The 20,620-nt window shown below is 33.6% G+C and overlaps 1 protein-coding gene across 1 annotated transcript in view; it reads right to left on the bottom strand.

The window, feature by feature from the left end:
- Positions 1-20,620, bottom strand: part of ebf1a (EBF transcription factor 1a) — a 217,819-nt gene that overhangs the window by 177,260 nt on the left and 19,939 nt on the right. The window contains 1 exon segment of the mRNA XM_056471881.1: positions 18,498-18,566. Coding sequence (XP_056327856.1) covers positions 18,498-18,566 — 69 coding nt within the window.

Here is a 20,620-nt window from a genome sequence, read left to right as displayed (position 1 = left end):
CCAGTTGGCATTTCTGTGTGGAGTTTGCATGTTTACCCCGAGTTTGTGTGAGTTTTCTCTGGGTCCTCCGGTTTCCCCCAAAGTCCAAACACATAACTAAATTGTCCATAGTGTATGTGTGTGAATGAGTGTGTATGGGTGTTTCCCAGTATTGGGTTGCAGCTGGAAGGGCATCCGCTCTGTAAACATATGCTGAATAAGTTGGCGGTGGTTCATTCCCCTATGGTGACACTAATGAGTAAAGGGACTAAAATGAAGGAATGAATAACTTTATAACTCTCTTCTAAACTCTGTGTACCCAGTACTGGGTCCGTGACGTCATTTACTTCCGCATTCTTTAAATTTTAAAGGTCCGTACTGGCCCAATACCCCCATAAGTGGTTTTGTTTTCTCAACAGTTGGAATAGAATAACTTTTGCATAGATTATGATAGAGATATTTTTCTCTTTTCCTATGATTACTGACATGTGCAATAACCAACAAAATTAATTACAGCAACCTAGACCACACAGACCTTAAAAGGTACACTTTTCTTACAAAAAAAGCACCTCATTTTTGGAGAGGTTTATTATAACAAAAACAACATTTACAATTATTTTAATCACTTTCAACAGTGTTTTCTGTAAATTCAAAGGGTTTTCTTTAAAGTGATACCAAACTTTTGCATTTATACCTCTGCATGTGGATTTGGGAGGCTTTTGAATTTGGGTAGGCAAAATCCAGACGGAAGTCCTGAAATAGCACTTGACTTTAAGAGGGGAATATATACTAACGTCTCATTTTGATAGGCCAAAACCAAGTACTTTACAAGTACATCACAACTTATTCTACTTACCCTTACCTAACACTTTATTCTAATGCTCTAATTAGAGTTAGTTGACATAGTTGGCTTAGTTAGTTAGTTAGTTAGTTAGTTAGTTAGTTAGTTAGTTAGTTAGTTAGTTAGTTAGTTAGTTAGTTAGTTAGCTTTGGTTTTCTGGATTTGCCATTAATATATATGTGTTTTGAGTAAAATTTTTACTTTTGTTTAATTTTTCACATCTTTAAATAAGATTATTATAATTTAGTGTTTTATTTGAACAAAAATGATATTTTAAACATTGTGCAAGAAATAGTAACATTTAAATACAAATATTTACTTTTATATTGATATTTTCATTTATTTGATGTTAAGTATTGGTCACACTTTATTTTGATGGTCCATTTGTTGAATTTAAGTTACATTGCATCTACATGCCAACTAATTCTCATTAGATTATAAGTAGCCTGTTAGGTTGAGATTAGGGTTGGGGTTAGGGATAGTGTGAGTTGACATGTACTTGCAAAGTTTTTTTTAGTCCACAATTTTGTTTTACCCAGAGTACGTTTTTTTGAGACTGTTTCAGATTTTATTTTCAGTGTTGGTACCCGTTTATTAGCATTTTATAAACCACCACGTAAAAATCTAAAAAGCAAAAAATCTTCTTAAATATTCAACTGAAGAAAAGTGTCCCCTACATCTTGGATGGCCCGAGGGTGAGTAAATTACCAGCAAACTTTCATATTTGTGTGAAGCACTCCTTCAACACCAGAATAAATTCTGTCCTCTTTACGTGAATTGAATAAGAATGTATAGCAAAGTTGACGACATGATTCCAGCGATAAAAATAGAACAAAGCAAGAAGGAGAGAGACAGATGGATGACAGTGGAAATGACAGAGTGTGTGTGTGTGTGTGTGTATGTGTGTGTGCGTGTGTGTGTGTGTGTGTGTGTAAAAGAAAGGTGATCTTCATGCGGAGTGAGGGAAAAGGGCGGGAGTTTAGAGAAGGGGTATAAAGAGGCACATCTGTGCTTAACTTGCTCCAGGGCAAGTCTGTTCCCTCTGACACTTTCTAAACACACACACACACACACACACACACACACACACACGCACACGCACACACACACACACTACTTTTTACACACTTCTAACATTAAGAGATTTTGTAATGGGGCACTGCTTTTTATAAAACAAGAATCTCTATTAGTGAACAATGTGTGTTTAACACATTCTCATCCTTTCTGTCTTTCATTCTTACTTTGAAGACTCATGCCGCATGTATTCATGGTGCATGTAAAAATCGATGTACTGTGTAAAGTATAATATTTGTTTTCTAAGAAAGTATAATGAAAATAGGGGAACCCAGTGCTGCCGGTAAACTAAATTAGCATCTAATGCAAATGAGCGGGGTGCTTAATGGTGGAACAGGTGCAGGCAGGGCCCCTAAATGAGATAAATGAATAAAACATCCCTGGGCACGCCTGTGAAAGCTGACACAAAGTCAATGGCATGAATTATTCAGCAGGCAGGCGAGGCTGTGCGCCGCTGACCTCTCACCACAGGAAGTGCATCCCAAACACAACAAACCACAACAATGGACTTCAGACATGGGGGTTCCCTCTGTGCACACACACACACCCACTGAGAGGTACACAATGCTAAATATAGATCGACCAAATTCTGATTGCCCTCGCCATATGGGTGAGAGAGAGAGCAATACAGAATGTGTTCAGTACAGAAAGAAATCATGCTCTTAATATGGCTATTTTTGTCATTTTTTCTGAATAAAATCTATTAAAACTGGATCAGTTCACCTGAGAACAAATATTTAGCAAATGTAAGTTACTCAACATTGCTTAAAGGGCACGTAAGATGAAAATCATCTTTTGTAAGCTGTTTAGACAGAACTGTATGTAGGTATAGTGTGTCCAGTGTCATATTGGAGTGATAAAAACACAATAAGTCTCTTTTTTTTTAATTTCTGACGTTAAAATAGGATCCAAATCCCTCATCTTTTTTTTTTATAATTATTTTTTAGGGAATTTCACCTTTACTGATAGGACAGTGGAGATGTACAGACAGGAAAGTGTGGGAAGAAGAAATAGGGTAAGGATTGGCAAAGGACCTCGAGCTGGGAATCGAACTCGGGTCGTCACGAACACCTTGGTGCTATGTGGCTACGCACTAACCACTAGGCTATTGGCGTTGAAAAATCCCTCCCATTTTGAGGCCGACCGCAACGTGATGTAGGAGTTTCCCCGCCCAAAAAATTGATTGACAGCCCCGTATTAACATGTCTCTGTGGTAAAGATCTCTGTGATCATCAATCATCATTAAAAGTGATCAAGAATGGGTTTTACAAGTTTAAAACATTTTTAAAACAGGTCATGTTTGTAATGAATTACAGCGGTTTTACCGTCTTTATCACCACAGCCGCGTGTCAGTACAATTATAAAAGACGATGCTTCAATCTCGGTTTATGGACATTATATCAGGTTTATTTTGTACATTAAAAAAAACGATATCCTTACAGCAGTGGATCTTAACGTGTATCCTGTCAATTTGCCATACTGTGTGTGTGTGTTCACTGTGTGTGTGTGCGTGAACTTTGTAGCAACATTGTGTGTGACTTGTTGTTGCAGAAAGGCTTGAATTAACTCCACAACAAATCCATCAAATAATAATCATTGTGAAACTTCTCACTGTATTTCTCACAAACGTTACGTGAGATCTGCTTCCTTCATATCTGTCACTGTGCTGTTTATCTGATGCAGCCAAGGCGGAGATTGAGGCACACTCTCTGACAGGCACGTAGGAAGTGGGTGGGGAGAAACAGCATTAAAGGCACAGGCCACAAAAACAGCTACATGGTGTTTACAGCAGAAAATGCAATATTCTGAGAGGTATAATGAATAATCTGATGGGTGTTTTGAGGTGAAACTTTACAGATACACTCGGGAGACGCAAAACACTTATCTTAAATCTTGAAAAAGGGGTAAAATAGGTGCCCTTTAAATGCAAGAAAAAACTTTTGTGAAATTTTACTTCTTAATTTTTACTGTAAACAAAACAACATGGCTGCAAAATATGACGAGGTATTCAAAATAAACCAAAAGTAAAGTCAAATTAATATATGTTTCTATAAAAATTAATTGATTATGCATAATTCGCTTATCTTTATATTTAGGCACCATAAAAACAACAACATTCATAAACACTAATACTAATTTTACCAAAAAATTAACCATTAACAGTAAGCAAAAGGTAAATTCAGTATTTTGTTTCTCAAACACCTGCTTTGAATGTTATCACTCGATTGAATGGGTATTATCAGTTGACATCAGCTGATAGATATGGCCCAGTAGGGGCCTTCCTCACCTACTAGTAGGATCAGAAGGCTGTTATCATCCATCCACGTTAATCAGTTATACTAATAGAGAAGACTCCAGATCCAGATCTGTTTTTACAATAGGTTGGGTTTACGCTTGAGGTAGGGGTAGACGATAATAAAATACAATTAATGGGAAATTTAATAAATAATATAAACGATTCTCGCAAACTTCCGACCGCAGAAGTATGCGATCTATAGCTGATTAACCACATGGATGGATGATTACTACTGGCCCATAGCTATCAGCTGATAACCACTGATAACACCCATTCAATCGAGTGATAACATTGGAATCGGCTTTCTCAAATGTGTGTATCTAAAAAACTAATATGTTGCTCACACACATTTCCTATAAGTCAATTCCATAAAAATAGATCTGGTTGATGGTTTACATATGTCGTTGATCACTTGTGTGTGTGTTGACAGAACTAATAGGATTACCCCGATGTCCCTGCTTGAGAGCACCCAGCGGAGAGAGTCAGAGAGGGATGTTTTCCCAGCATGCACTGTACAGGGAACTTACAGTCTGCTTGGAGTAGACGGAGATGAAAAAGTCAAGTATAACAATAATAATTTGTATGCTCAGGCTTACGGTTGAAAAAATAAAGCAATCAACTCAGTCAGTTGAGTGCATCTGTTGCTGCACAACTAGACAGGAAGCCGCCCTGAAGCTGCGGTGACATCACCTTCCCCGGGAGGAGCACTTCCTGTCTGACATTCCTCAATCAACACACACACACTCGCAAGGAAATGGCATACATCAACAATACCCTCCGTATGAACACACACAAACACACGGCCTCACACTTGCTTCTTAAAACAACAGCGGTCTGATCCATGTCACCAGTATGTGTGGAAATGAGAGCGTTTGGTTGTTTTTCTTGGAGTAAAATGAAGTCGTCTTTCTCATCGCTGACTGTTGTCGGTAGCATCGAGTGGCTAATCAGTCATCCTGCGGGTCAGATCTGTGTCTGAAGCGTGTGAAGTGGATCAGTGATCTGGCTGATCTGTGGCTCTTATCTGTGAGAGCAGAGGAGAGACTCAAACTGCCAGGGTTTACAGCACTCTCGCCTGAAGGGCCCATCAGCCTTTCCAGAGAGCACAACCTCATGGCCCGAGTGGCAACAACAGGCCGGACAGGCAGAGAGAAACAAGCGTGATGTGGAAAGAATAGCTGTTTTTGCATGCATAATAAGCGATTAGTTGTAAAAAAAAAAGAAAAAAGAAGAGATTATTGTAAAAGCTGTTTGCGCTGAACGCAGCGTTTGCATCCCATACACTGAAGAGTGCAAAATTATGCACAATATGAATTGCAGCTGGAATGTTCAGGAAGGATTTTTAAAGGATATTTATTCAGCAAGAAGCATTAAATTGTCCACAGGTGACAGTTATTGCTATATAATGTTACAAAAGATAAATAAATTGCTAGTTTTCTTTTTGATAATTTGATGATGATGATGATGATGATAATAATAATAAATAAATAAATAAATAAATAAATAAATAAATAATAAAAATAAACAATAATAATAATTAATAATAATAATAACAACAATATTATTAATAATAATAATAATAAATAATGATAATACAAAATAACAATAATAATATGTTGTGTTATAATATAATAATAATACTTCAAATAATGCCCAATTTTCTTTTTTATATTATTATTACTATTAGTAATAATAATAATAATAATAATAATAATAATAATAATAACAATATTATTAATAATAATAATAATGTTATAATATAATAATAGTAAAGATTTCTACTTCAAATAAATGTCCAATTTTATTTTTGATAATAATAATAATAATAATAATAATAATAATAATAATAATAATAATAATAATAATAATAATAATAATAATAATAATAATATCATAATAATAAATGTTATAATATCATAATAATAAAGATTTTTACTTCAAATAATTTCCCAATTTTTTTTTTTTTTTGGGGGGGGGGGGGGGTTATTTTAAAGGTCATAATAATAATACTACTACTACTACTACTACTACTAATAATAATAATAATAATAATAATAATAATAACAAAGATTTCTACTTCAAATATTTCTACTTCCAATTTTCTTTTTGATTTTCCAATGATAATAATAATAATAATAATAATAATAGTTTACTTATGTCACAAATCTGATTCTGAATCTAAAGAATAATTTAATAATGACACTTATGACTGAAAGTCACCAAGTGTTAAAGACAAATTTCCTTTCTGTGACAATCAGAACAGACAATAAAGTTTAAACAAACAATAGATTTTTATATTATATCCAAATAAAAAACAGCAATTTAATCTAATAGTTCAAATGGTTCACAACAAAATAGGTTTACTGTATTTTGATTAATTAAATGCAGACTTAATGAGCACAAGCCAAACAAAAGCAAAATCTTGCCATTCCAAAATGTTTGTCCTTGATGAATATAAGTATCTACTAGATCACTAACAAGTGTGATTTCTTACTCTTAATTTGAAAACAGTAGATTTGCTAATGTGCCATTACCATTTAGATGAAGGTGCACGTGTGTGAGTCCAAGAGAAAGTGGGCACTGGGTGTATAGAGAGAGTGAAGTTGTCAGGGAAGAACAGCGCACACAGGGCCACACACACAGGCACGGGCGACTGGAGAGAAGTGCATGCTCTTCTTTGGGAATCATCCAGGCGGATGATGGGATTGTTGACAGTGAGCTGCATATCTTTAACCCTGTATTAACTCAGAACACCAGAGCTTGCCCTTTTATTATTCCTGCACCGTTTGGGCTTAAGTAGGCCACACATATGCACCTATACACACAGACTCACAAACACACACACACAGACACTCTCCCCTCTCTCTCTTTCTCTCTCTCCAGGAACAGACATTGTCATTGCATAGGAGCACATCACCTTTCAGCAGCTGTGACAGCCCAGCCTGGAGAGTCACGCACACTTTTTAAAGCCTGATGCACACATTTCCCTTCACCGTATCTCTTTCACTGTGAGAGACTCCTCGGGTTCATTTTCAGAGAAAAGACTGAAACATGTTTACCACAATTACTTTCTTGCACTGCATTTTTCATGGCCTACACGCACACACACACACATACATGCTCACGCTGAGCTCTCCACAGTCTCTCAGTCTTAATTGCCACACAATAGGGCTACAGACCGGACAGGATTACGCTAACAATGGGAGCCCCAGCCTGTGAGGATCACTCTCTGGCCACCGATTCAGAGAACAGCTCTGTGAAATAGAGCCCGCTAATCCACTAATGCAAACATACTGCTGGAATACAACGTCGCTCCATGACACTACCTCTTTCCCAACCAGTTAGATGGATGGATGGATAGATGGATAGGTAGATAGATAGATAGATAGGTAGATAGATAGATAGATAGATAGATAGATAGATAGATAGATAGATAGATAGATAGATAGATAGATAGATAGATAGATAGATAGATAGATAGATAGATAGATAGATAGATAGATAGATAGATAGATAGATAGATAGATAGATAGATAGATAGATAGATAGATAGATAGATAGATAGATAGATAGATAGATAGATAGATAGATAGATAGATAGAATTTTCTTTTTTGAATGAACTACCCCTTTAAATGTTCAACGTTATCAATGTTAATGTTAATCTTCAGTTTTAAGACTGCGTCATCACATCTAAAGTACTCTATATCATAGTTTTAATTGTTAAAATGCATGCTCTGCAGGATTCTGATAAAAAAGCACATCCTGTATAAGCGTCCGAGCAAGACCAAGACCAAAACCAAAAAAAAAAATGATTCTGTGAAAGCACCCTGTGAAACATGACTTCCTGCTCTGCTTTCATGAGAGCCGAAGGTCTTCTTCTAGAAGGTCAGATCTGGCCGGCAGAATAGTTGGGAGCCAAAGACCTCCATTAAACATTCAGAGAAAGGGCACATCAACCCCGCTCCATGGCGTTTTCCATCCTTCGCTGTGTTATTTCTTCATGAAGTGGATATCCAGATGTTGAAGATTACATCACAAACAAAGCCTTCCAGCAGGGTCAGGGCTTGCGACCGAGCGCAGAGCCACACAACTCCCACGGTTAGCGCAGGAACTCTGAACTTTCTGCACTGCGAAATCACTATCAGTGAGCATGTTTACATGCATTTGAATATGCAGATAACTCGCAAAAAAAATCAATAAATAAACAATAACATCTTATTGAAATAACCTGTTGTCATAGTTTACATGCAAACCAATAACCCAGCAATCCAATAAAACCCCATTTAACTCTTTAACTGCCTGCTCTACCAAATGGTTGACCATATTTTGACTGCTTTAAATAAGGACTGTTAATGCAATTTAAAGGTTGTTTTTAATAATGGTTAACAGCATTGTTGGTTTACATAAAAAAAAAAAAATAAATAAATAAAACAAACATAATTCTGTTGCACTACTACACTTGATTTTGTTTTAATTGTAAAAACAAACAAACAAACAAGACATACTTCAATAAATAAACATCATTTAGTATTCAAAAATGTTTTATTTTGATTATGTTTTTAAATAAATTGGTCTTTCACTTCATATTTTTCATAGTATATGTATTAAATGCGGTACTTTTACCATAAACCAACATATCAACCATTTGGTAGAGGCTGATATTTTAGAAATGATGGGATGCGTTGAAAAAAAAAGCATTGAGTGTGTTAACTTGCAACATTAGGTGTTAAGAAATGCAATCCAATTTTTTTTCTTGGTGGGGCACTTATAGGGTTAATCGGAATATTTCCTAATGGAGACATGACATCACCTAAATATTTGCATATCAATGAGTGTTTCAATTATGCCAGTTGTCATATCAAATAAATCATTAAAAAAAGAAGAGAATATTGACCAATGAAGAGTATTGCAACATGCCAGTGGAAGACTTACAGCTCATAAATTATTTTCTCAAGATGCAACAGTTGATTTGTACCAAATTTTCTGTTGCACAAGATAAGAACCTATTTTCATAATTCTTTGGGTCAACGGTGTCTGAAATTTGTGGTATATTTTTTTCTACACTGTAAAACCCAACAGTCAACTTTATCAAATGAAATGAGTGTAGTTAACTCAAAATTTACTGAAAGTTAATTCCACTCATTTGAAAAGAGTTTTGAACTCAGTGTTAAAGGTAATGAGTTAATTAAATACCTCATTACTTCAACTTAAATGGAGTAAGTTCACAATACTCATATAGATTAGTTTAACTCAAATGGATTGTTGTAATCGGTTTCCTCAAATGGTTTAAGTTACCTTAACTTTTTGGGTTTTACAGTGTATATTTTCTGACTACAAAAACATTACTCTGTCTGGATGAACTAAAAGGGATAGTGCACCCAAAAACGAAAATGTACTCCTTATATACACTACCCCAAGTATTTCCAAACGTTTATGAGTTTCTTTTTTCTGTTGAACACAAAAGAAGATATTTTGAAGAATGTTGGAACCCAATAACCATTCCACAGAAGGAAAAACAAATAATATGGAAGTCAATGGTTATTAATTTCCAATTTAAATAACTCAATTTGTGTTCAACAGGAGAAAGAAACAAACAGGTTTGTGAAAAGGTTTATGAAAAATAAATGATGAAAGAATTTCAGTTTTGGGTAAACTATGCATTAAAGACCTTAAATAGCAACAAACAAGCTGGTTAATTTGTTTACATGCTTAAAAAAAATCTGAATTGTTATCAACACAGCAAGCATTTTTGTTTTTTAAAGCTGTCTAATAGATGTCTAATAGATGTCTAAACATAGTCGTCTTGGCTAAAACAATGCTAAATTTAAGCTGTCAGTGAAAATCTAATAGACGTCTATGAAACGTCAAAACAAATAAACAGAAATGAATGACTATACATATAAAGTCTGTCTGATCGGTCTATTTGACAACTAGTCTAGTTTTGGGCTATTCTTAAATGTCTATTAGATTTTTGCTGACAGCCCATGTTTAGCCTTGTTTCAGCCAAGTAGCTATATTTAGATGTCTATACGATGTATATTAAACACAAAATTGTTTGCTGGGAAAAATCAAGTTGTCAATCGGTTAAGTCATTTATGACACTGATATAAATGGGTTAACACGGTTACATGGCCATGTGCATTGTCAGTTTATTAAGCATAATCGGGTTAAGAATTTTAGTGTTTAAGAGGATCCACACAGTGATGAAGGCACCAACTGCAATGTTCCCAGGGAGATAGAACGACACCTTTCTCCATTACTGTACGGCTTATTGAGCTTCAATTACTCCTAACACACACAATGATAAGAGAGAAAGAAATCGAGAGAGAGAATAAGAGAGAGAGAAAGAGAGCTTCTGAGGGATGTGAAAGAGATGAAACAGGAGGCAGTGAAAAGGCCTGCTATTAGATGTCACTGGCCTTTTGTGTCCGTGTCAATGAGAGCAGATTAAAGTATTTGAAATAATCTTACTGGGGCATTAACAGAGCTCAGAAGGTAAAAGAGGAGAAGAAAAGGAGGAGACGAGGAGTCAATCGCGACACACATACATTTACACACGAAATGAGATTAGATACAGCCATCTGACGTAAAAAGAAGAGCAGTTTTCATTTCAGATGAGGAATTTAATTGACTTCAATCATGTTTTCAAAAGCTTCCTAATGAATCGGAGAACTTGAACCGTGAGCTGGTGGTCCTAAAAGCAGATCCTGCTCTGAAGCAAGTGAGATTTGTTCTTTTAACAGTCGAATAAAAGAATGTTGGTTGGATAAACCTGGCATAGGTCGCCAAATACGATCATCCTTATAGGGAAGCCCTACTAATAAGGCCTGATTTATATTTGTATATTAAAAAATTAGAATATCAATATTAAATAATTAAAAATGGGTCTAAAATATTATTTGGAAATTATTTAATTACTATTAAACATTTATTACTGTATTTATTTATTTACGTTTTTAATTTAATCCGAATAGCTTATTCTGCATTAAGTATATAAATATATATAAATATATATATATATATATATATATATATATATATATATATATATATATATATATATATATATTTCACATATATTAGTCTACAAGCTTTCATATGCAATCTAAATTATCTGTAAGTTGGCGAAGATCTTGTTTTAAAGTTACAAGCTGTTTGCACACAATAACAAAGCAATTCATGCAAGAAAATTCTTAGATATAGCTTATTTAATTAAAAAAAACAGAAAAACATGTAAACTCAACACACCCTCTGAGAAAAACGCTAACTAGCGCATCCATTTTAACTTCACGCGAGCAATTCAATTTGCCCCAATCACATTTTCAAAAGCTGGCCAAACTCAAACGTTAGCCGAAAGTCCCGTAAGCGCCAAATATCACAACGCTGCGGGTAAGATTGGTTCTTTTAACAGTCGAATGAAAAATTCCAGTTGGATAAACTTGGCATGGGCCCCCAAAAAACAATCACCCTCATATAGCCCAACTAGAAGCACTACTAAAATTAATAAAGGCCCGATTTATATTTGTATATTCCAAAAAATGTATTAAATGATTAAAAAAGGGCCTAAAATATTATTTGGAAATTATTTAATTACTATTAAACATTTTTTCTCTATTTAATATATTACTGAATTTATTTATTTATGTTGTTATAGCTTATAATTGCTTATTTCTCACTAAGTTGCACATTCTAAACATTCAAACGTATATAATTCATATTAGTCTACAGCAGGGATGTCAAACTCAATTCCTGGAGGGCCGCAGCCCTGCACAGTTTAGTTCCAACCCTGCTCCAACACACTTACCTGTAGGTTTCAAACAAGCCTAATGGACTCAATTAGTTTGATCAGGTGTGATTAATTAGAGTTGGAACTAAACTGTGCAGGGCTGCGGCCCTCCAGGTATTCAGTCTGATATCCCTGGTCTACAGGCTTATATATTATTATGTTACTGTATTTATTAATATATATTCTTCTTTTTTATTTAATCAGAATAGCTAATTCTAGAATAGCTTATATTAGAATAGGTTGCACATTCTAAACATTCATATTTCATGGAATAAAAATCTTTCACATATATTAGCAACCCAAATTATCTGTAAGTTGTTAAGGATCTTGTTTTAAAGTTGCAAGCCATCTGCACACACTGTCAATAAAAAAACAATTAATGCAAGAAAATTCTTAAATATAGCTTATTTAATAAACCCCCCTGAAAAAACATGTAAATTCAACACACCCTCTGAGAAAAACACTAACTAGCGCACCCGTTTTAACTTCACGTGAGTAATTCAATTTACCCCAATCAAATTTTCAAAAGCTTCCCAAACTCGAACCGTTAGCCGATGGTCCCGTGAGCGCCAAATCTCACACCGCTGCGGGTAAGATTTGTTCTTTTAACAATCTAATAAGGTATTGTTAGTTGCCTTTATTTCCCTGACATTCCTCTGGTTTCGCTGAAGTGGCCTGTTGTGCTGTCTTATGAGAGGAACCTAATTAGGAAATCACTTTCATTACTCTTCCAGAGGAATTAGCGCTAGCCTTGCTAATTACTGCTGTAAAACCTAATCAGCTCTTTGAAACAAGACCACACTAATGAGCTCTTATTTATTCAGCTAAATAACTTCAAGGGAAGGAAGACGCTCAAAATCATATTTTCTGATGAATTTAGGAGCGCCTGCGCCGGCTGTAATTGATTCTGTTCCATCTTGAGCCTTGTTTGTTAGGAACCCCAGAACCGAATGCAGCCAAGAAAATATCCAAAGTTCCTGTAAACTCTTCCATATCCCCCCTTCCCTCCCCTCCCCCGCCTCTCATTTAAAATGACCTATTTTCATGTCTTGCAAACACACGTGACTAAAAGGAAACTAATTCCTTTTTTTGCAGGCAATTAGCGATGCCCTCGCACCTGAGTCTATGCAGTGACCTCGAGCGCAGCTGCTCACTTCAACCACAAACGTTTCTATCAGTTTGTCGCAAGACCGTTTTGAGTGTTATTAGTGATTCCAAACTTATTTTAAAAAACGTGTGAAAGCAGTTGACACTTCTGTTAGACCCGTTTCCAGTAAAGAGTGCATGAGATTCAGTATGCGCAGTCAGATTAGATGCTGTCTGCTCATATGTCAGTGTCATTCTTCTAATGCTATTTTTGTTTACGAAATAAAAAAGTCTCTCAGGAAACAAACCCACCACAGGCCAGGAGGGGGGTTTGGAAGGTTCGAAAGACCCTCCCCCCTGCTGAAAAAGTCCAGAATTTGACCATTATATGAGCTCATTTTTGACAGTATGCCAGCATAAATTATGAAAATAACCAATAAAAGAAGGCTTTAGGACAAATTTAATTATTATTATTTAAATGGACAAATTCTGACTGGAAAAAAATTGCAGATGGCATACGCTGTATTTCACTTTACAATAAATAAAGCACATGTAACTTTGTAGCTGCAATTAGTAATATGGAAGTGGTCAGGAATGATTTGCATTTGAGTTTTATAGGAGAGAATGAGTTAGACAGACTCAACAACACTTTTGGCTATTCTTGGAAAATGGGAGGGGCTACTTGACATGCCCCGCCCTATCTTTGTGTCTTAGTTACAATTACATAACACATATTACAAAGCTGTGCATATTTTTCACTTCAGGGGATCTTTAAGTGAAGTGGGATGTACGTGTGTGTAATTTAATATAATTAAAAAATTATATTTACCAATTGCAATTTTTTCCAACACAATTTTATTAAGCATAATAGTTTTAACTAAATTCTGATCATTAGTTTCTTTTGTATTTGCAATGATGACAGTTCACAATATTTTACTAGTTATTTTTCAAGATACTAGTATTCAGCCTTAAGTTTGATTTATAAGCCTTAACTATGTTAATTAGGTTAAGTTAGAGCAATTCGGCAAGTAATTAGACAACAGTGATTTGTTCTGTAGCCAATATTAACCTTAAAAATAATTTCGAAGAATTCAAAACTGCTTATATTTCATTCAAAAAAACTGAAATAAATGTGTTTTTTATCCAGAAGATAATAAGATATAATATGAAATATGATGAAAATGTCTTTTCTCTGTTAAACGTTACTTGTGAAATATTTGAAAAATAATTACAATTTCAAAGGAGGGTTAATAAGTTTGCCTTCGACAATATATGTTACCCTACAACAAAATCCTATGTTGCTTGAGGTATTTTTTAAGCAGTAAGTCAACAAAAAAATCCATTATATGGTTCAAAATAATAGATTTTAAGCCAAAAATCATTAATAAAGTGTTTCATGAAGATGTTTTAAAAAAAGTCCTACTATAAACATATCAAAACGTAACTTTAAAGGTCATTTTCTCAGTATTTGGAGTGTTTTAACCCTCAAATTCTAAATAGTTTTATCTCTACCAAATATTGTCCTGTCCCAACAAACCATTCATTAACGGAAATCTTATTTATTCACCTTTCAGATTATATTTCAAAAAATGTACATGTATGACTGGTTTTGTGATCTAGAGTCACTTATATACATACATGTTTTGCATTTTGGTACATTTCCTACAAAATTTGCTATGTGCTATATTGATGACCATAGAAAACATGGGTCCTAAGGCCAAGACAGTTTACCAGACCACAAACAGTTACAAGAGGATTTGAGGAAACGTTTCAGAAGAGCTTTTGTAGGGAAACGATCAAAAAGAGTAAGTGATGGACAGTGTGTTTGTATGCTGGGTGGAGGTGATGCCACGTGGCATAGAGGGGCTGCAGCTGTCTTTGAGCACTGTGAAGCGTTCTAGTTCAGTGGAGCAGAAACAGGCCAGCCGTACAGACACAGCAGCCAGGTAGAAACCTCCTAAACACACATACACTCACTCACACACACACTATTGCTGGCAAAGTCGCGAAGTGAACCTACAGCTGTGTTCATCTGATAGCACAGGCCACTGACTTATTAACACACACATGAGAGCACACCTTTGACACTTAAACACACTTTAATCTGCAGAAAACCCATGCTCCGAGTCAGAAACGAAACTGTGTCGCCCTCAATAATAATGCGACACGCTTGTATGAACTTTTTAAACAAAAAAGGGTAGGAGACACGCTTGGCTGCACATGATCCTGAAGTCTTGCGCATCTTCACTGCTCATTATTCATACATGCACACTTCAGAGCGCGCCATGTACTCAACAACCCCAACAACAGGGCCTCAGAACACCCCGTGCCGATCACTAAACAATTACTTCTTTGCAAACAAATGGCTTCTGGTCGCAGGATGCTTGTTGTCAGGTTGTTGTTTTTTCCTCAGTGATGGGGAGTTCTTTTTGAACTGCTCCCTTTGATTTGCAATGTTTTGTATGGAACAGTAGAGCGTGTATTGTTGTATATGCATGAACAGATTGTGCAAAGCCCTGATGGAGGATCACTTAGTTTGACTTCTTGGAATGTAATGTTATGATTTTATCTGATATGAATTATGTTTTTTACACAACCAGTGAAACATTTGGGGTTAGTAAGGTTTTCTTTTATTACAGTAAAAAAAATATTGTAAAAAACTATTGCACTATGCAGTCCTATATATCCAGTATATTAAATTAGTAAGTACCAAAGGCAAAACTGGAACTAATTTAACACAAGGTTTCTGCTAGTTAAATTTAAGACTTTTTAAGACCTTTTTAAGACTGTGAAGAATGAAATTTCAGACTTATATGGGGCTAAACACTAAAGTTTTTTTTAATGGCGTATAAGGACAAAAAAATGTACTTGCCCTATCTAATATGATTTGCCTATAATTCTAATTAGTTATTTCTTAGCCACGAATTTTAAATAATGTGTCAAAACAAGCAGTTATATACATATCTTTTTAATTGACAACATAAAAAAACTCTTTAAAAACTAAATGTATGCACAACAGACTGTTCTAAAAGTTTTATTTAGATGTATTTGTTGGTGATTGGATGTGTGTTGGATTGATTGGGTAGCTTTACATAAACAAAGGAAAATTAAGACTTATTTAAAATGATTTTAGACCTTCAAGACAATATTTCAGTCAATGTAAGACCTAAAATTAAGGCCTAAAATTTTGATTTCGAAATTTAAGACATTTTAAGACTTTTTAAGACCCCCCGGATACCCTGTTAACAAAAAAATAATAATAATAATAAAAAAAATTAATATCACACCCCAAAGATTTGTACACTTAAATTAATATGTTTAGGGGAAAATACAATTAAATACAACTTTAATGAACACAAAAAATGAGGGTAAAAGTTGAATCAATTTTCTGCAGTCTTCAGTGTTGCATAATCCTCTTAAAATCTCAAAATTAAAAAAAACTTTTCTTATTGTTTATCAAATGTTCAAAACAGATCTTCTGACTGTTTCTGTGAAAACCTTACCATTTTTTAATTTAATTTTAGAAATATTAAAAGAGCAGGAGTTACTTGAAGCCATTCATTATTCTAGGAGTCTCCTTACTGAAAAACAACCTAATAAAACATGTTTCCACACAATATTATATTTCAATTTGATTTATATTTAGTGCATCATTGCTAAATAAAGGTATTGCTTTCATAATAATTACTACATCATATTTTATTAGTTATTTTGAAAGATACTAGTATTCCACAGACAAAAATCATTAGAATATTAAGTAAAGTGTTTCATGAAGATGTTTTATAAAAGCCCTACTGTAAATATATCAGCACTTAACTTCAAAGGTGATTTCTCTTCTTATTCTCGATTTTTAAATAGTTTTATCTCTTTAAAATATTATCCTGTCCTAACAAACCATACATCAGTGCAAGGCTTACTTGTTAACCTTTCAGATTTTGTATAAGTCTCAATTTCCAACTGATGTACACTTATGATTGATTGGTTTTGTGGTCTAGAATCACAAATATACAGTTGAAGTCAGAATTATTAACTCCCCTGAATTATTAGCCCCCTGCTTATTTGTTTATTTTTTTATTTCTGTTTAACGGAGAGATTTTCTCAGCACATTTCTAAACATAATAGTTTTAATAACTCATTTCTAATAACTGATTTATTTGATGTTTGCCATGATGACAGTAAATAATATTTGACTAGATATTTTTCAAGACACTTCTATACAGCTTAAAGTGACTTTTAAAGGCTTAACTAGGTTAATTAGGTTAAATAGGCAGTTTAGAGTAATTAGACAAGTTATTGCATAATGATGGTTTGTTCAGTAGACTCGGGAAAAAAAATAGCTTAAAGAAGCTAATAATTTTGACCTTAAAATGGTTTTTAAAAAATTAAGAACTGCTTTTATTCTAGCCGAAATAAAACATATAAGACTTTCCCCAGAAGAAAAAATATTGTCAGACATACTGTGAAAATTTGCTCTGTTAAACATCATTTGGGAAATATTTAAAAGAAAAAATTAAAAGGGGGTTTAATAATTCTGATTTCAACTGTATATCTAAATTAAGGTATTGTTTTTATTTGTTTATTTATTTTGCTGGCACACATTGTTATTAATCCATGCAAGTCAATCCAATGATTTTTTTTCTGTGGTAATCTTCAACCAGTTTGGCCATTTGGGTTTGATGTGACAGTCCTTCTCTGTTGACGTCAGTTTGACAACTTCAGCTATTATACTAATAACCACACCTCTCTACATTTAAATCACTATGAGGGAATGATGCACAAAAAGAAAGCCCCGCCCCCTACTTCATATTCTGTTTTAGTTGGATGTGCATCAACATACTTAAATAAAAGTCTCAGCAACTTCTGGTTCACACAGACTTAAAAAAATAAATAAATAAATAAATAAAATAATAAAAAAACTGACCCCAATCTTTTGAATGCTAGCTTATTTAGTAATCAAAATTATCCTAAAACATTATTATTAATTTTTAATATTATCCATCCTAAAATTATTAATTCAAAATGATCCTAAAACAAAAATGAGTGTTGTTGAATATGTTTAGGACAACTTTGATGAAAGATTTAGATCCACTTCAGATGTCGACTACTGTATAGTAGATTTTAAAAATACAACAAATACATTTGTGCCTTTAATGTATTAGAATGTAGAAAGCAATTCTGAATAGGAAAAATGCTGTTGTTAAAAATGTGTGCTCTTTTTTAAATGACTGCATCCCATGAAGCCACATTTTTGTTTGTGCCAAATCAAGTCTCCCATGACAAACTGCATTACCCTTCATAACTTAACATGATTGTCATAACTCAACTTACAAAGCTTCCACTGGACGTCCTATCTAGCGAGGCATATGGTGATCAAATATGTTGCAACACACACACACACACATACACACACAAACATGTAATATCCAGCTCTTACCTGTCGATGATGACCGGGTCAGAGGGCGTCTCATTACGATTGCCACAACTTTTCTTGTCACAGCAGCGACTAATAGAGACAGAGGGAGAGGAAGAGAGGAAGAGAGCAGTTAACCTGGGTGTTACTGCACATATGTCAGCTATGACCTCAAACTCAGTGAAGGAAGAGGTAGCAATTATAAAGCAGTCTTTCTTTCACTCCTCCAAGGCAGGCATTCACTCCTGCTGTACACACTGAACACAATATGCTGCCTCTCACACTGTGTTTTAGTAATTACTGCTAACAGACTCAGGGACAGTTGCTGAAGGATCAGAAGTGTGGCTGATAACAGGGCATTTATCAGGTGATGGAGAGAAGAGTCAAAGCCAGAGAGTCAGAAAGAGAGGAAAGGATGGAAGAGGGGAGGTGGAATAAAAGAAAACACTTCAACTGTATTTGCATCCTGGAATGATTTCAGATCAGATAAAAAGGGAAAACGTCTCTGTGTGTTTTCAATTTTTCAATGTGTTCTTAAAAGAAATTATTATTAATTATTTACATTTATATTTATGCATTCATTCATGAAAATATTATTTATTATTATATTATATTATATTATATTATATTATATTATATTATATTATATTATATTATTTTATATTATATTATATTATATTATATTATATTATATTATATTATATTATATTATATTATATTATTTTATATTATATTATATTATATTGTTTTTTTATTATATTATATTATATTATATTATATTATATTATTTTATATTATATTATATTATATTATATTATATTATTTTATATTATATTATATTATATTATATTATATTATATTATATTATATTATATTATTTTATTTTATTTTATATTATATTATATTATATTATATTATATTATATTATATTATATTATATTGTTTTTTATTATATTATATTATATTATATTATATTATATTATATTATATTATATTATATTATATTATATTATATTATATTATATTATATTGTTTTTTATTATATTATATTATATTATATTATATTATATTATATTATATTATATTATATTATATTATATTATATTATATTATATTATATTATATTATATTATATTATATAAAATGCTGATCATAGTGAGTCTCCATAATTTATACACAAAGAATGTTACAAATACAATATTTGATTTGAATATATACAATTTATATATGCAATTACAATAGTTTTAATTCAGTGTGGTCAGACCCTAAATGCCAAATAAAATCGAGTGTGACTTTATGCAGTCAAAATGCCCTCTTATATCTGAATGAATATATTTTTCAAGATTAAATACACACCAATTACTACCAATATTACTACTGCGTTACTTTCTTGCTTTCTGTTTAATGTTGAGGAGCTGTATAACAGTTTAACTTTAGTCTTAACTTTAATATGCATAATACATTGAATTGGGCATGTCACGGTGGCGCAGTGGGTAGCATGATCACCTCACAGCAAGAAGGTTGCTGGTTTGAGTTCTGGCTGAGTCCGTTGGCATTTCTATGTGGAGTTTGCATGTTCAGCCTATGTTGGCGTGGGTTTCTTCCGGGTGCTCTGGTTTCCCCCACAGTACAAACACATGTGCAATAAGGGAATTGAATAAACTAAATTGGCCGTAGTCTATGTGTGTGAATGAGAGAGTGTATGGGTGTTTCCCAGTGCTGGGTTGTAGCTAGAAGGGCATCCGCTGTGTAAAACATGCTGGATAAGTTGATGGTTCATTCTGCTGTGGTGACCGTTGATGAATTAAGGGACTGAACTGCAGGAAAATGAATGAATATTACAGTTGAAGTCAGAATTATTAGCCGCCCTGTTTATTTTTTTACCCAATTTATGTTTAACGGATAAAAGATTTTTTTCAACCCATTTATAAACATAATAGCTTTAATAACTCATATCTAATAACTGATTTATTTTATCTTTGCCATGTTGACAGTAATTAATATTTGACTAGATATTTTTCAAGACACTTCTATATAGCTTAAAGTGACATGTAAAGGCTAAACTAGGTTAATTATGTTAACTAGGCAGGTTAGGGTAATTAGGCAAGTTATTGTATAACGATGGTTTGTTCTGTAGACATTTGAAA

The sequence above is a fragment of the Danio aesculapii genome, chromosome 14, assembly GCF_903798145.1.
Source record: "Danio aesculapii chromosome 14, fDanAes4.1, whole genome shotgun sequence".
NCBI lineage: Eukaryota > Metazoa > Chordata > Actinopteri > Cypriniformes > Danionidae > Danio > Danio aesculapii.
This window is presented reverse-complemented; position numbering and strand designations above follow the sequence as displayed.